At 43.9% G+C, this 16,427-nt stretch overlaps 1 protein-coding gene across 1 annotated transcript in view; it reads right to left on the minus strand.

Annotated features, from left to right (window-relative positions):
* YME1L1 (YME1 like 1 ATPase) overlaps positions 1-16,427 on the minus strand; it is a 225,473-nt gene that overhangs the window by 76,156 nt on the left and 132,890 nt on the right. The window contains 2 exon segments of the mRNA XM_029588647.1: positions 15,584-15,646; positions 15,852-15,984. Coding sequence (XP_029444507.1) covers positions 15,584-15,646; positions 15,852-15,984 — 196 coding nt within the window.

Consider the following 16,427-nt stretch of genomic DNA (forward strand, 5'->3'; position numbering starts at 1 on the left):
AATATTATTTAAATGTTTCTGTTCAGTGTTCACTATGGAAGGGCCAGGAACAGGCCCACATAAAAAGAACACAAATAAGATTGGAAATGTAGTAAACCTCAATTAAATTTTCAGAAAAGTGTGTTTGTGAGGAGCTGACTAAAGTAGATAAAGTAATGGGGCCGGATGGGATACATCCAAAGATAGGATAGTGCAGTTTCTGGAATCCAATAGATTACAAGATATGAGATGGCACAGTTTTACTAGAAGTAGATCTTGTCAGAAAAACCGGATCAATTTCTTTGATTGGGTGACCAGACAGTTATCAAGGGAGAGAACTAGATGTAGTGCACTGGGATTTTCACGTAAAGACTGACATGGTTCTGCATTGGCAACTTATAAATAAATTGAGCACCACTGGTATGGTCCCTAAAGTGACTAACTGGATTAGAAACAGGTTGAGTAAGAGGCAACACAAGGTAGTGGTAAATGGAGGTCACTACAAGATGGGGTTGTTACTAGCGGTGTGCTTCAAGGATCAGTTCTTGGACCTGGTTCAACATCTTCATGAGATACACTGCAGAAGGATTGTCAGGAAAAGCTTTTTCTTTTTGCAGATACCAGCAAAATCTAGAACAAGGTAGACAGCCAGGAAGGTGTGGAAAACATGAAGAGGGATCTAACGAAACTTAAGGAATGGTCTAGGGAATGGCAGCTATGATTTAATGCTAAAAAAATGTAGAGTTATGCAGTTAAGATGCAAAACCCCAACAGAGATGTACAGTATTGGGGTGAAATGCTTCTAAGCACAAAAGAAGATCAGGATCTTGAGGTGATTGTATCTGATGATCTTAAAGTCATAAGAACATAAGAAAATGCCATACTGGGTCAGACTAAGGGTCCATCAAGCCCAGCATCCTGTTTCCAACAGTGGCCAATCCAGGCCATAAGAACCTGGCAAGTACCCAAAAACTAAGTCTATTCCATGTTACCATTGCTAATGGCAGTGGCTATTCTCTAACGGACGGATTTTAAAAGGGTTACGTGCGTAACCCTTTTAAACCCCCCCCTGCGCGCGCAGAGCCTATTTTGCATAGGTCGGCAGCGCGCGCAAGCCCCGGAGCTTGCAAAAAGGGGCGGTCGGGGGCATGGCTAGGGGCGTGGCGGCAGTCCGGGGGCGTGGCTGAGTGCCCCAACACAGCGGCCTGTGTCGGGGCCTGCCACGCCAGAAGACAGCCGGCAGTAGTAACTTTTGGAATAAAGGTGGGGGGGGGGAATTAGAGAGGGTCGGAGGGAACGGGCAGCGAGCGCAGGGCTCGGCGCGTGCAAGTTGCACAAATGTGCACCCCCTTGCGTGCGCCAACCCCGGATTTTATAAGATACGCGCGGCTACGGGCATATCTTATAAAATCCGGCGTATTCTTTTTTAAAATGTACCTCTAAGTGAACTTAATAGCAGGTAATGGACATCTCCTCTAAGAACTTATTGAATCCTTTTTTAAACACAGCTATACTAACTGCATGAACCACATTCTCTGGCAACAAATTCCAGAGTTTAATTGTGTGTTGAGTAAAAAAGAACTCTCTCAGATTAGTTTTAAATGTGCCCCATGCTAACTTCATGGAGTGCCCCCTAGTCTTTCTACTATCCGAAAGAGTAAATAACCGATTCACATCTACCCGTTCTAGACCTCTCATGATTTTAAACACCTCTATCATATCCCCCCTCAGCCGTCTCTTCTCTAAGCTCAAAAGTCCTAACCTCTTTAGTCTTTCCTCATAGGGGAGCTGTTCCATTCCCCTTATTTTGGTCGCCCTTCTCTGTACCTTCTCCATCGCAATTATATCTTTTTTGAGATGCGGCGACCAGAATTTTACATAGTATTCAAGGTGCGGTCTCACCATGGAGCAATACAGAGGCATTGACATTTTCCGTTTTATTCACCATTCCCTTTCTAATAATTCCCAACATTGTTTGCTTTTTTGACTGCCGTAGCACGCTGAACAGACGATTTCAATGTGTTATCCACTGACGCCTAGATCTCCTTCTTGGGTTGTAGCACCTAATATGGAACCCAACATTGTGTAATTATAGCATGGGTTATTTTTCCCTATATGCATCACCTTGCACTTATCCACATTAAATTTCATCTGCCATTTGGATGCCCAATTTTCCAGTCTCACAAGGTCTTCCTGCAATTTATCACAATCTGCTTATGATTTAACTACTCTGAACAATTTTGTGTCATCTGGAAATTTGATTATCTCACTTGTATTTCTTTCCAGATCATTTATAATCTGCCCACTCCCTTCCACTGAGAAAATTGTCCATTTAATCCTACTCTGTTTCCTGTCTTTTAGCCAGTTTGCAATCCATGAAAGGACATCACCACCTATCCCATGACTTTTTACTTTTCCTAGTAGCCTCATGAGGAACTTTGTCAAATGCCTTCTGAAAATCCAAGTACACTACATCTACCGGTTCACCTTTATCCACATGTTTATTAACTCCTTCAAAAAAGTGAAGCAGATTTGTGAGGCAAGACTTGCCCTGAGTAAAGCCATACTGACTTTGTTCCATTAAACCATGTCTTTCTTTATGTTCTGTGATTTTATTTATTTATTTCACTTTATATACCGACTTTCAAATTCATTTCAAGACGGTTTACAATAAATTAAGTTGCAGTAGCAACACTCAAATACATTTAAAACAATCCTTACACATTTTACAACACATAAAATTTAAACTAAAACATTTTAAATACCACTTTAAATACAGCCATACACTAGAACCCCACCTCTTCTTCCCCTATCATCGTACCATTTATCCTCTATCCCATCCTCCTGCTTACTTAATCTTCCCCTTATTAAGCCTCCTTTCCACCCTCACCCAACTAGACTTCTCACTATTAACCCTGCTTAGCCCTTCTAGTAACTCCTCAATCTCTGAAAGTAAAATAAGAAAGGTCCATTAATTAGCATTAATTAGCATAAGCCCTTTCAAATAGCCAGGTTTTAATTTGCTTCCTAAAACTGCTGATGTTCTCCTCTAACCGAATCTCAACAGGAAAAGAGTTCCACAACTTTGGTCCTGCCAAGGACAAAGATCTTTCCCTCACTGAGCTCAAATGAGCCAGTTTGGGTGATGGAATAGTTAGCAGGGCCTGCCCAAGAGATCTCAGGTTCCGTACTGGAGCATGAATGCGCAGTGAGGCATTTAGCCATTCAGAATTCCTGCCATAAATGGCCTTATGTATTAAAGTTAAACATTTATATTGTATACGGGCCTGCACCGGCAACCAATGTAAACCCATCAGTACTGGGGAAACGTGATCAAATTTCTTTATATCGGTTAGGAGTCGCGCCGCGGCATTCTGCAACAATTGCAGCGGGCGAATAGTTGATAATGGCACACCTAGCCATAATGCATTACAATAATCTAATTTGGGCAAAATTAATGCCTGAACCACAATTCGGAAATCTTTTGAATGCAGTAATGGTTTTAATCTCCTCAGCACTCGTAGTTTGTAAAAACCATCTTTTATGATGGTCCTCACCGAAGTCTTCATGCTGAGCTCTGAATCAAGAATGCATCCTAAGTCTCTAACCTCCCGTTGGATCTTATATGTAGGAAGACAGTTTAAAATATCGATCTCTACTTTCTCTGTTATTTTATTACTGACAAACAGTATTTCAGTTTTGGAGTTGTTTAATGCCAATGACATATGATTGAGAAGTTGTTTTATTGATTTATAATATACCTCCCATAATTTCAACGTAGCTGCCAAGGAATCTTTTATAGGCAACAGTATCTGAATATCATCTGCAAACAGATAGTGTACCAGTCCCATACCCGCTAAAAATCGACATAATGGCGCCATATAAACATTAAACAATGTTGGCGAAAGGGATGAACCCTGGGGGACTCCGGTATGTAAATCAACTACATCAGATTCTACTGTTCCCAGTTTAACTACGTATGATCTATTGGGAAGAAAGGATCTAAACCAGTGAAGAGTTTTTTCTTGAAGCCCAATTTCACTCAATCTTAAAATAAGTGCTTCATGACTGACAGTATCAAATGCTGCGGATACATCCAACAAAATAAGTAAATAAGAAGTATTTTGATCAAAGCCTCTCTGAATAGTGTCAATTAATGAAATTAGCAAGGTTTCGGTATTATGAGATTTCCGAAAACCATACTGTGATGGAAAAATCAGCTGATGTTCTTCTAAATGATCCATAAGTTGCCGATTGACCACTTTTTCAATTAATTTAGCCAAAAAAGGCAGAATAGAAATTGGTCTATAATTGGCAAGAACTTCTGGATCCAAATTGGCTTTTTTCAAAATAGGCTTTACTACTGCCCATTTCAAATCATCTGGAACTATCCCTTCTTCTAAAGATAGATTAATCAAATCCGCCAATGGTTTAGCTATAATATCTTGTACCATCTTCAAACTATTAATAGGCATTTTATCCATAGAATGGTTGGCAGGTGTCATTTTTTTTATTAGGTTTACTATTTCTAGTGATGAGACTAGATCAAAAGTAGCCCAATTCACCGAAGGATTGCTGGGTAAAGTAATATTTTGTGGAACCAGTGAATTTAAATCTTTTAATACTGCTTGAATTTTTTCTTTAAAAAAGGACGCAAACTCATTACATTTGTTCTTTGGGTTATCGCCCCAGGTAGACAAATTGCCTCTAAGGTTAGTAAGTTCTGAGACATATTGAAACAGGATTCTTGGATTGAACTGGAATTTATGAATTCTCTCAGAATAGAAATTATGTTTAGCACTATTAATTGACTCTCTATATTCATTTAGGGTTACTCTATAGTTTACTTGTGATACCTCATCTCTAAGTTTCCTCCAAATTCGTTCCACTTTCCTTAATCCTTTTTTAAGATCTTTTAAATGGGAGGAAAACCAAGGAGCTCGATATTTACCTTGGAGGGGAATCGTTTTTTTTATAGTGGGACATAGTTTATTTGCCAACTCTGTCATGGCCGAATTCCATGAATTCACTGCATTCAAATTTTTGGATGTATCTAGTGATATCATAGCAGCCGGAAAGTTGGCAATTAAATCTTCACTAGTACATGTCTTTTTAACTTCAATCTCTATTTTTTGATTTAGTAATGTTTTAGTCTGAGGCTTTTTTAGAGAAAGGGCTGCTGTAATTAAGTAATGATCTGACCAAGGAACCGGTAAAATGTTAGGTGCTGCATTAGCCTTAAAGGCCTCATTTATGAACACCAAATCTAACGTATGTCCCGCTCTATGGGTGGGAGCATTGATCAGTTGTACAAAGCCTATTGCTTCTAACGTATTTAAAAAGGAATCACAACTGACTGAACGTGGCATCGAATCCACATGAACATTAAAATCACACATTATAATTGTTGGGACCTTGATGTCAATCCTAGATGAGAACACTTTCCACTATTTTTCCTGGCACTGAAGTCAGGCTAACCAGTCTGTAGTTTCCCGGATCACCCCTGGAGCCCTTTTTAAATATTGGGGTTACATTTGCTATCCCTCCAGTCTTCAGGTACAATGGATGATTTTAATGATAAGTTACAAATTTTTACTAGTAGGTCTGAAATTTCATTTTTTAGTTCCTTCAGAACTCTAGGGTGTATACCATCCGGTCCAGGTGATTTACTACTCTTCAGTTTGTCAATCAGGCCTACCACAACTTCTAGGTTCACCGTGATTTGATTCAGTCCATCTGAATCATTACCCATAAAAACCTTCTCCATTACAGGTACCTCCCCAACATCCTCTTCAGTAAACACCGAAGCAAAGAAATCATTTAATCTTTCCGCGATGGCCTTATCTTCTCTAAGTGCCCCTTTAACCCCTCGATCATCTAACGGTCCAACTGACTCCCTCTCAGGCTTTCTGCTTCAGATATATTTTAAAAAGTTTTTACTGTGAGTTTTTGCCTCTACAGCCAACTTCTTTTCAAATTCTCTCTTAGCCTGTCTTATCAATGTCTTACATTTAACTTGCCAACATTTATGCTTTATCCTATTTTCTTCTGTTGGATCCTTCTTCCAATTTTTGAATGAAGATCTTTTGGCTAAAATAGCTTCTTTCACCTCCCCTTTTAACCATGCCAGTAATCGTTTTGCCTTCTTTCCACCTTTCTTAATGTGTGGAATACATCTGGACTGTGCTTCTAGAATGGTATTTTTTAACAATGACCACGCCTCTTGGACATTTTTTTTTTTACTTTTGTAGCTGCTCCTTTCAGTTTTTTTCTAATTCATAATGTTATCTATGGCGAAAACACCGAGTGGCTGAATACCTCAATTCGTCTCCACGTACCTCAAAGAGACTTGCGATCGGCAGACAAAGGTCTTTTTATCAATACCAACTATCAAATCAGCTAGATTATCCCATGTAAGGGATCGTATTATATCCATTGCAGGAACAAAACTATGGAATGCTTTACCTACATCACTGAGACTAACAACTGAAAAAAAGCAATTTAAAGCTGATTTAAAAACTTGGCTGTTTAAATGCGCATTTGCAGAATATGAATCAGCTAACCAGCCTGACCAGAAATAAGCAATTACACCATAAGCATGATCTATCTGCAAACCATCCTGATGAGCTATCCCCTGTATATTTTTAGTTTAATTTCTATCTCAATGTTTTATGATTATTTAATCTATGATTTTATCTCTCTTAACAGCTAATTTATTCTTTTACCTTATATAGTTTTTAGCTGTTACTATTTATGATCATTGTATTTCTAATCTTGTTTTTATCATATGTGAACTGATGTGAAGGCTTGTCTGATGTGTCGGTATATAAAAACCCAATAAACTAAACTAAACTTAGCACGAGAGCCTTGGATTTGCACACTGTTCCTCTTCCAGTCATTAAATCAAATTTGATCATATTATGATCACTATTGCCAAGTGGCCCCACCACCGTTACCTCTCTCACCAAGTCCTGTGCTCCACTGAGAATTAGATCTAAAATTGCTCCCTCTCTTGTTGGTTCCTGAACCAATTGCTCCATAAAGCTATCATTTATTCCATCCAGGAACTTTATCTCTCTAGCGTGTCCCGCTGATACATTTACCCAGTCAATATTGAGGTCATTGAAGTCTCCCATTATTACTGCACTACCAATTTGGTTAGCTTCCCTAATTTCTCTTAGCATTTCACTGTCCGTCTCACCATCTTGACCAGGTGGACGGTAGTATACCCCTATCACTATAGTCTTCCCCAACACACAAGGGATTTCTACCCATAAAAATTCAATTTTGTATTTAGTCTCATGCAGGATGTTTATCCTGTTGGACTCTATGCCATCCCGGACATAAAGCGCCACACCTCCTCCCGGGTGCTCCTGTCATTGCGATATAATTTGTACCCCGGTATAGCACTGTCCCATTGGTTATCCTCTTTCCACCATGTCTCTGAGATGCCAATTAAGTCTATGTCATCATTCACTGCTATACATTCTAGTTCTCCCATCTTACTTCTTAGACTTCTGGCATTAGCATACAAACATTTCAAAGTTTGTTTTTTGTTTGTATTTTCATTCTGCTTTTTAATTGATAGGGATAAGTTAGAATGTTTTAGCTCAGGTGAGTTTTTAGTTACAGGCACTTGGACTATTTTTCTAATTATTGGAACCTCACTGTAGTGATGCCCTAATTCTAATGCATCATTAGTATCCTTTGAAGATACCTCTCTCCGAGCCATGCGCTGCTGAGCGACTGTCGCCAAACAGGTGGATAAAGCAATGGCAAAAGCCAGAAATAAGCTTGGCTGCATAGGGAAAGGAATGGTCAGCAGAAAAAGGGAGGAGATACTGCCCCTGTATAGGTCGCTGGTGAGACCACTTTTGGAATACTGTGTATAGTTCTGGAGACCATACTTTCAAAGGGATATAAACCAGTTGGAGTACATCCAGAGGGTGGCTACTAAAACGGTCTTCATTCTAAAACATATCGAGTCGATTTTCAAAGGGCCACACATGTAAAGAGCGGGGGTTTTGCACGTGGCTGGGCCTTGCGCACGCTGCACACATTTTAGAACGGGTCCGGCCATGCAAGTAACAGTTATGCGTGGAAGTGCCGGGCCCTGAAAAAGGGACGGGGCGGCAGGCCGGGACAGCCATTAAGCCACTGTCCCAGGGAAGCGCAGGCACAGATAGCAAATGTTGCTTACCTGATGTAACAGGTGTTCTCACAGGACAGCAGGATGTTAGTCCTCACAAATGGGTGACATCGAGGATGGAGCCCACCACGGAAAACTTCTGTCAAAGTTTAATAGAACTTTGACTGCCCCTACTGGGCATGCCCAGCAAGGCACTGACCCTGCAGCCAGCAGGGGTCTCCCTTCAGTCTGATTTTCAAAGCTACAGGCAGTGCCTAAAAAAGTAAAAACTAAAACGAACCCAACACCGCGGGGTGGCGGGCGGGTTTCGTGAGGACTAACATCCTGCTGTCCTGTGACAACACCTGTTACATCAGGTAAGCAACATTTGCTTTCTCACAGGACAAGCAGGATGGTTGTCCTCACAAATGGGTGAGTACCGAGCTGAGGATGTCCTGGCTTGCACCAAATGCACCCAACGACGTGCAACAGGCACAACAACTGGGGTGGAATTTGGGAAAGGGCATCCGCACCCTACCGGGAAGGTGGAAGGGTGTTGGTACATCATGTTGGAAAAAGGTTACGCAAGACAGATTGGCCGAAGATGGAGTCCTGTCTTCCAGCTTTGTCCAAACAATAGTGGGCTGCAAAGGTATGGAGAGAACTCCAGGTTGCAGCCCTGCAGATGTCAGGAAGCGGCACCGATCGAAGGTGTGCTACTGAAGTCGCCATGGCCCTCACAGAGTGTGCTTTTACACGGTCTTGAAAAGGAATGCCAGCTTGCTGATAGCAAAAAGAAATGCAGTCCGCCAACCAGGAGGAAAGAGCCTGCTTACCCACAGGTTGTCCCAACTTGTTAGAATGGAAGGAGACAAACAATTGAGTGCTCTTCCTGTGAGCAACTGTACGGTCTAGATAAAACGCTAGAGCTCGTTTACAGTCCAGGGTATGCAGAGTCTGTTCCCCAGAGTTGGAATGGGGCCTGGGAAAAAAGATAGGTAGTATGATGGATTGATTGATATGAAACTCCGAAACTACCTTAGGTAAAAATTTAGGGTGAGTGCGGAGCACCGCCCTGTCTTGCAGGAGTTTAGTGTAAGGCGGATAGGTGACTAAGGCCTGTAACTCACTAACCCTGCGAGCTGAAGTGATAGCCAATAGGAATAATACTTTCCATGTGAGATACTTCAATTCACAGGAGTGCAGAGGTTCGAAAGGTGGTTTCATTAGACGACCAAGAACCAGATTAAGGTCCCAAGATGGGGCCGGAGGACGTAAGGGTGGCTTCAGATGGAGCAAGCCTTTAAGAAAGCGTGTCACCAGGGGTTGTACTGAAATAGGGACACCGACTATACCTTTATGGAAGGCGGCTACCGCACTGACATGCATCCTAATGGAAGAGGTCTTTAGACCGGATTCTGATAGGTGCCATAAATAGTCCAAGAACTTAGAGATTGGACAGGAAAGGGGATCAAGGGACTGAGAAGTGCACCATGATGTGTACCTTTTCCATTTATATGAATAGATCTTCTGGTCGAGGGCTTTCGTGAAGCTATCAGGACACGAGAAACCGAATCCGAAAGGTTAAAAGGCTGAAGGACTAACCTTTCAACATCCATGCCGTCAGGGACAAGGCTTGGAGGTTGGGATGGAGGAGGCATCCGTCGTTTTGAGTGAGCAGATGCGGATCCGTTCCCAGAGGGATGTGCCTGCGGATGGAGAGATCCTGGAGTATGGGAAACCACACTTGGCGTGGCCAGTGGGGAGCTATCAGGATCATGGTTCCCCTGTCCTGGCGTAGCTTCACGAGAGTCCTTGACAGAAGAGGAAGTGGAGGGAATGCATAAAGCAGACCTGTCGTCCACTTGAGGGAGAAGGCATCCCTCGGCTGAGAGTGTTGGCTCCGAATGAGAGAGCAATAATTGTCCACTTTGTGGTTCTGAGGGGACGCAAAGAGGTCTATGCGGGGAAAACCCCACTTGTGAAACAGAGAGGTCACTACCAGAGGATCGAGTGACCACTCGTGTGGCTTGAAGACACGGCTCAGCTGGTCTGCCAATACATTGTCTACTCCCGGCAAGTAAGTGGCCTTGAGGTACATGGAATGGGAGAGGGCTTCTGCCCAAATCTGCGCAGCTTCCTGACACAGAAGGAAGGAGCCTGTGCCTCCCTGCTTGTTTATGTACCACATGGCCACTTGGTTGTCTGTCTGGATTAAGATTATCTGATCTGATAGATGATCTTTGAAAGTTCTGAGCGCGTAGCGAATTGCTCGAAGTTCCAAGAAATTTATCTGGTGTTCGGCTTCCTCTGGCGACCACAACCCTTGGGTTTGTAATTCGTCCACATGGGCCCCCCAACCGATGTGGGAAGCATCGGTGGTTAGGATTACCTGTGGATCTGGGAGGAGAAAGGGTAAGCCCTGAAGGAGATTGACTTGAGTCGTCCACCAGGTTAAAGACAGGCGTAGCGCTTGTGTAACTGTGACGATGTAGGACAGAGGCTGGAAAGCTTGAAGCCATTGGTGTCGCAGAGTCCATTGCGTTACTCTCATGGCTAGTCGGGTCAAGGGAGTAACTTGAACCGAGGATGCCATGTGTCCTAGGAGGATGAGGAATTGGCGAGCTGTGGCAGTGTGTTGAGACTGGAGCTGGCGAGCTAGAGACATGAGAGTTTGGACTTGTTGAAGTGGAAGGTAGGCTTTTGCCTGTAAGGTGTCCAAGTCTGCTCCAATGAAGGATAAGGTCTGAGATGGGACCAAGCAAGATTTCTCGTAATTGACAAGAAACCCTAAGGAGAGGAGTGTGTGAATTGTCAACTTTAGGGAGGATTGCGCAATTTGAGGGGTGGAGGCCCTGATTAGCCAATCGTCCAGATAGGGGTAGACGTGGACACCTTCCTTCCTGAGAAATGCTGCTACTACTACGAGACATTTGGTAAAGACTCGTGGAGCAGATGCCAGCCCAAAAGGTAGTACTCGGTATTGATAATGGTCGTGGCCTATCAGAAAACGCAGATACTTGCGATGAGATTGTGTTATCGCAATGTGGGTATAAGCGTCCTTGAGGTCGAGAGAGCACAGCCAATCCCCCTTTTGCAACAGAGGGAGCAAGGCGCCCAGGGTTACCATCTTGAACTTCTCTTTTTGCAGATACTTGTTGAGGGCCCGAAGGTCCAGAATTGGACGTAACCCCCCTGATTTCTTTGGTATTAGGAAGTATCTGGAATAGAATCCTTTCCCTTGTTGACAAGGAGGGACGGGTTCTATAGCATTTGATTGTAGAAGAAGGGATACTTCTTGATGTAATTGAGTCAAATGGCTGGTTAGACTCCATGCCTGAAGGGGCGGGGAGTCTGGCGGAAGTGTTATGGAGGTGGTAACCCTGTGCGATAATTGCTAGCACCCACTGATCTGAGGTAATCTGTTTCCAACGGGGTAAGAAGTGGTACAGCCGACCTCCCACAGGGATGTGTGGAAGAGGGAGTTGGCATGTGCTCAATACAGGGAAGTCAAAGGCCCGCCGCAGGCCCAGGAGGTGGGGCTACAGTAGGTCTTTGCTTTCTCGGCTGACGAGGCTGAGGCCTGTTAGAGGACCGTGCAGGACGAGCCCTAGTTGACGGAGGGTAGTAGCGGCGTGGTCGAAAGAACGACTTCTTAGAGTCCTTCTTTTGCGGTTGCTTGGAGGTCACCTCAGGTGGGACAGATGAGAGTTGTTTCAACGTCTCATGGTGGTCTTTTAACTCCGCCACAATCTGTTGAATTTGCTCTCCAAACAAATTGTCGCCTAAGCAGGGCAAATCAGCAAGACGATCTTGGACCTCTGGGCGAAGGTTGGATGACTTTAACCAAGCCCAACATCTGGCTGAGATGGCTGTGGCTGAAACCTTCGTGGAAGCATCGAAAATGTCGTAGGCAGTCCTAATCTCGTGCTTCCCTGCCTCAAATCCCTTGTGAAGAAGGGCTTGAAGCTGCGGTTGGTATTGGTCCGGCAACGTGTCAGCATAGTCTTGCATCTGCTTAAGGATGGCTCTGTTGTATTGAGTCATGTAAAGTTGATATGAAGCTATGCGTGAAATCAACATAGCTCCATGATACACTTTCCGTCCCACACTATCCAGGAACTTGTTGTCCCTGGTAGGTGGGGTAGAAGAGTGCGGCTTAAGACACTTGGCCTTCTTCTGCGCGGACTCAACCACAACAGAGCGATGATCCAGTTGAGGTTTTTGGAAACCTGGTGCTGACTGGACAAGGTATGTGGAGTCAGCTTTCTTGTTAACTGGTGACACCGATGAAGGAGATTCCCAGTTTTTCTTGAGCAGATCCAAAAACACCTGGTGTATAGGGATGGAAGCGATGATTTTTGGAGCATCCAGAAATTGAAGTAGTTCCATCATCTGGTGTCTGTCATCAGCTTCAGATTGTAGTTGAAAAGGTACAACTTCTGACATCTCTTTCACAAAATTAATGAAAGATAGATCCTCAGGAGGAGATCTTTTTCTACTCTCTGTAGGAGATGGTGGCGAAGGCAAATCTGTGTCAGAAGAGGTATCATCATCATCACCCCAGGTATCGTAGGGATCATGTGGGGCTTGTAGCCCTGATGGACCTGGCTGAGGCTCTGAAGGCATCGATGGAAACCGAGGTGGAATCGGTGCGGTAGGTGGAACCAGAAATGGCATCGATGGCTTCGGTGCTGCCGATGGAATCGGTGCCTGGCGCGGAATCGATGGAGCCGAAGGATAAATCGGTGGAGATATACCAGAAGGTACCGATGGAACTACCCCCGGAAGGGGGAATTCGAAACGGTGTTTTCTCCTGCCGATGAGAAACCAGTCGGAGACGGTGGTGTTGTCGATGGCACTGGAATCACCGATGGAAGGGCCGTCATGAGTGCCTCCATGCGGCTCAGTAGCGGTGCTAGCGCTTGTATCAACGGCTCGGTGGTCGGTTCTCTCCTCGGTGGCGAAGCCGGTGCCGGCGTCGGTGCCGGGGGCGGCACTGGAACCGGTGCCGGAGACGGTACCGATGGAGGTTGTAATTTCTTCATCGCTTTCTCGATGGCCTCCTGGACCAGCCGGTCCAGTTCTGCCCGGAGACCAGGGGTAACCATACCCGGCTCGACGGGAGAGGGAGGCTGAGGCAGGGCCGGAGGGACCACCGTAACCGGTGGGATCACGGCCCCCACACCCCGAGAGGGTGAGGGTTTCCTCGATGCCGGCGAACGAGACGTGGAGGGCATCCGGTCTGTTCGCGGCTTCTTCGTCGGTGGCTCGGCTTGAGCAGAGGTCGATGGCTGTGGATCCTCGACAGGCCGAGACTTGTGCCATCGATGGCGGTGCTTTTCCTTCCGATCCCCTCGCCCATCCGGGGAAGGGACGGGAGTCGACGGCCGAGAAGCGATCGATGGCGGACGGTCACCGGAGGGTTGACGATGATGGTACAACTTCGACGGTGCCGGTTCCGATGACGTCGATGCTATCGATGGCGTTGGGGTGGGTGCATGGAAGAGGAGCCCCATCTTCTCCATCCTGGCTTTGCGACCCTTGGGTGTCATTAAGGCACATTTGGTGCAAGTCAGGACATCATGCTCACTACCCAAACACATTACACAAACCCTGTGGGGGTCTGTGATGGACATAGTCCGGGTACAATCCGGACAACGATGGAACCCCGTTGCCATGGCTGGAAGCCAAAATTTAGGCTGGGGATCGGTAAGTGCCAACAGGCCTCGAGGGCCAAATTCGACGGCAGTCGATGGAAGAAGGCAAAAAACTTACCAGGTTCCGTAAGATGACTAAAAAATTTGTCGAAGGGAGACCCCTGAGGGGCAAATTTTCTTTGGAAATTAATTTCCAAATTCCTGTCAGGAACGTGGTTAGAGAGCTCCTTTCACCGCGTGGCAACTGCTGCGCGGAAAAAAGAAGACTGAAGGGAGACCCCTGCTGGCTGCAGGGTCAGTGCCTTGCTGGGCATGCCCAGTAGGGGCCAGTCAAAGTTCTATTAAACTTTGACAGAAGTTTTCCATGGTGGGCTCCATCCTCGATGTCACCCATTTGTGAGGACAATCATCCTGCTTGTCCTGTGAGAATACTTAATACTCCTCCGGAGCAGAAGTAATCTAACAAAATGTAAGTAGTTAGGAAGGGGTTAGGGAGGAGAGGAGAGGGGAAAGGATAGGAATATTAGATAGGGGTATAGGGAAGTTCCCTTCCAGTCCACTCCTTAATTGGAGCGGACTGGGAGTGAACAGGGGAAACCCTAGTCCCGTTGCTGCACGTAGGCTTTGAAAATCACCAACCTTGTACTCGTAGGCCATCCACCCGCACATGCACGGATATCGTATTTTATAACTCGTGCGCATTATAAAATACCCGCGCCCATGTGCACGCGCTCCTTTGAAAATCGACCCCTATGCGATCACACTTAATGATCTAAATATATATACCCTAGAGGAAAGGCGAGATACGATAGAGACATTTAAATATCTCTGAGTTTTCCATGCACAGGAGGCAAGCCTCTTTCAATGGAAAGGAGGTTCTAGAATGAGGGGACATGGGATGTGGGTGAAAGGGGATAGACTCAGAAGTAATCTTAGGAAATACTTCTTTATATAGAGCACAGTGGATACATGGAACAGCCTATCAGTAGAGGTGGAGGAGTCAAAAACAGTCCCTGAATTCAAGAAAGCACAGGATAAACAGGGGATCTCTGAGGGAGTGACATGAATTGTAAAATTAAATTAGTTAAGCAGATAGCCAGACTACATGACCTATAGGGTCTTTTTCTGCCATCATGTTTCTGTTTCTAATGCAAATCCCTTAGACTGAGAGAAATGATGATCACATATTTAACCCAGCGACTACCCATGCCACCACATTCTAGATTATATGCATACATTTATTTATGCTAGCCCTAACAATAGGTTGCTACAGTAGTCTAGTCTTGTCAGTATAAATGCATGAATCATAGTTTGGATCTTCTGCTTAACTAAAAAAAAAAATGCATACATTTGATTAATGAAATGAAGTTACAAGGAGTAAACCTTACCAGGTGCTTTGACTTGTTCAATTATTTCCTAAGAACCATCAATAATTTCCCCCCAAATCTCTCACTTGACTACTAATAGCCTTGTTCAATTGCTCCCCAATATTACCCTATCTGGTCATTCAGAACCCATCTTCCTTACCCATAAATCACACCACCCTCCAACCTCATCAAATAATTCTTAAAAAGATTTACTCAATCTTTCTACAACACAGGAACAAAAGTGGTCTGGGGTTTTAACTCATTTAGATTATGAGTTCTATGAACATAAACAAAACATTTGGAGGTCAGTTTTTAAAAGGTTAAATAGTAAGTAGTGAATTCTAGCACCAACTATACTATTTTTTGGCATTAAGAATATGACCTAGATTGAAATGTATATGACAAACATGCATGACAAATCACTTTTGCCAATCTGATTTTATACTTACTTATCTAATGCTTCAGGAAAGTTTGTTGCTCCGATAATGATAATGCCTTCATTAGGTTTAAAGCTAAAAATAACACAGTGAAAATGTAGGGTGTTAGGCTGATCTCTTTGCAGTGGTGATTTTGCTTTGAAACCTAACAGTAAAAGCTTTTCAAGACAAAAGGCATTTTAGCAAGCACACACCAACATCACTAAAGACAGGCAGAAAAGCAGGGTTAAAGGGGGGAACGAGCTAGGAAGAAAAAGGTTTCAGTGTGAAATATATTTACCCATCCATTTCCGCAAGAAGTTGGTTTATGGTCTGTCTTGAGTATGGATGCATAGGCGACTCGATTCTCTTGCCACCAACAGAATCCAACTCATCAATAAATATGACACAAGGCGCATTGGCTTTTGCTTCCCCTAAACAAAAAAGCCCCATAACATTGTCAAACATACTTTTTTAAAGTCCTATTTCATTAATAACATATATGCATGGCTAAAGATTTTTCATGCCTGACCAACAAAAATCCAACTTTATGCAACATTAGACAAGTCTAAACAATTGAATATTGCCCTTCAACAACAAAGAAATGGTAACCAGAAGGAATTACTGAAATTCTGTATACTAGTTATAGCCCACAAGAAACTGAAATATGAGATGTAAAGAACATTCAAATGGCTGAGTAGTATTCTGAACATATGAAATCAGAGTAATACGTATTAGATATTCTAGGATCTTCAGGAAATTTGAATATAAAGTCATAAAATCCCAGTACACCATATCAATACATTTACCATTTGTCCTCAAGAATGACAATGAACACATACAGTGTCAACCTAGACAGCTAGCAGAGCTAGTACAT

The sequence above is a fragment of the Rhinatrema bivittatum genome, chromosome 2 (genome assembly GCF_901001135.1).
Source record: "Rhinatrema bivittatum chromosome 2, aRhiBiv1.1, whole genome shotgun sequence".
Lineage (NCBI taxonomy): Eukaryota > Metazoa > Chordata > Amphibia > Gymnophiona > Rhinatrematidae > Rhinatrema > Rhinatrema bivittatum.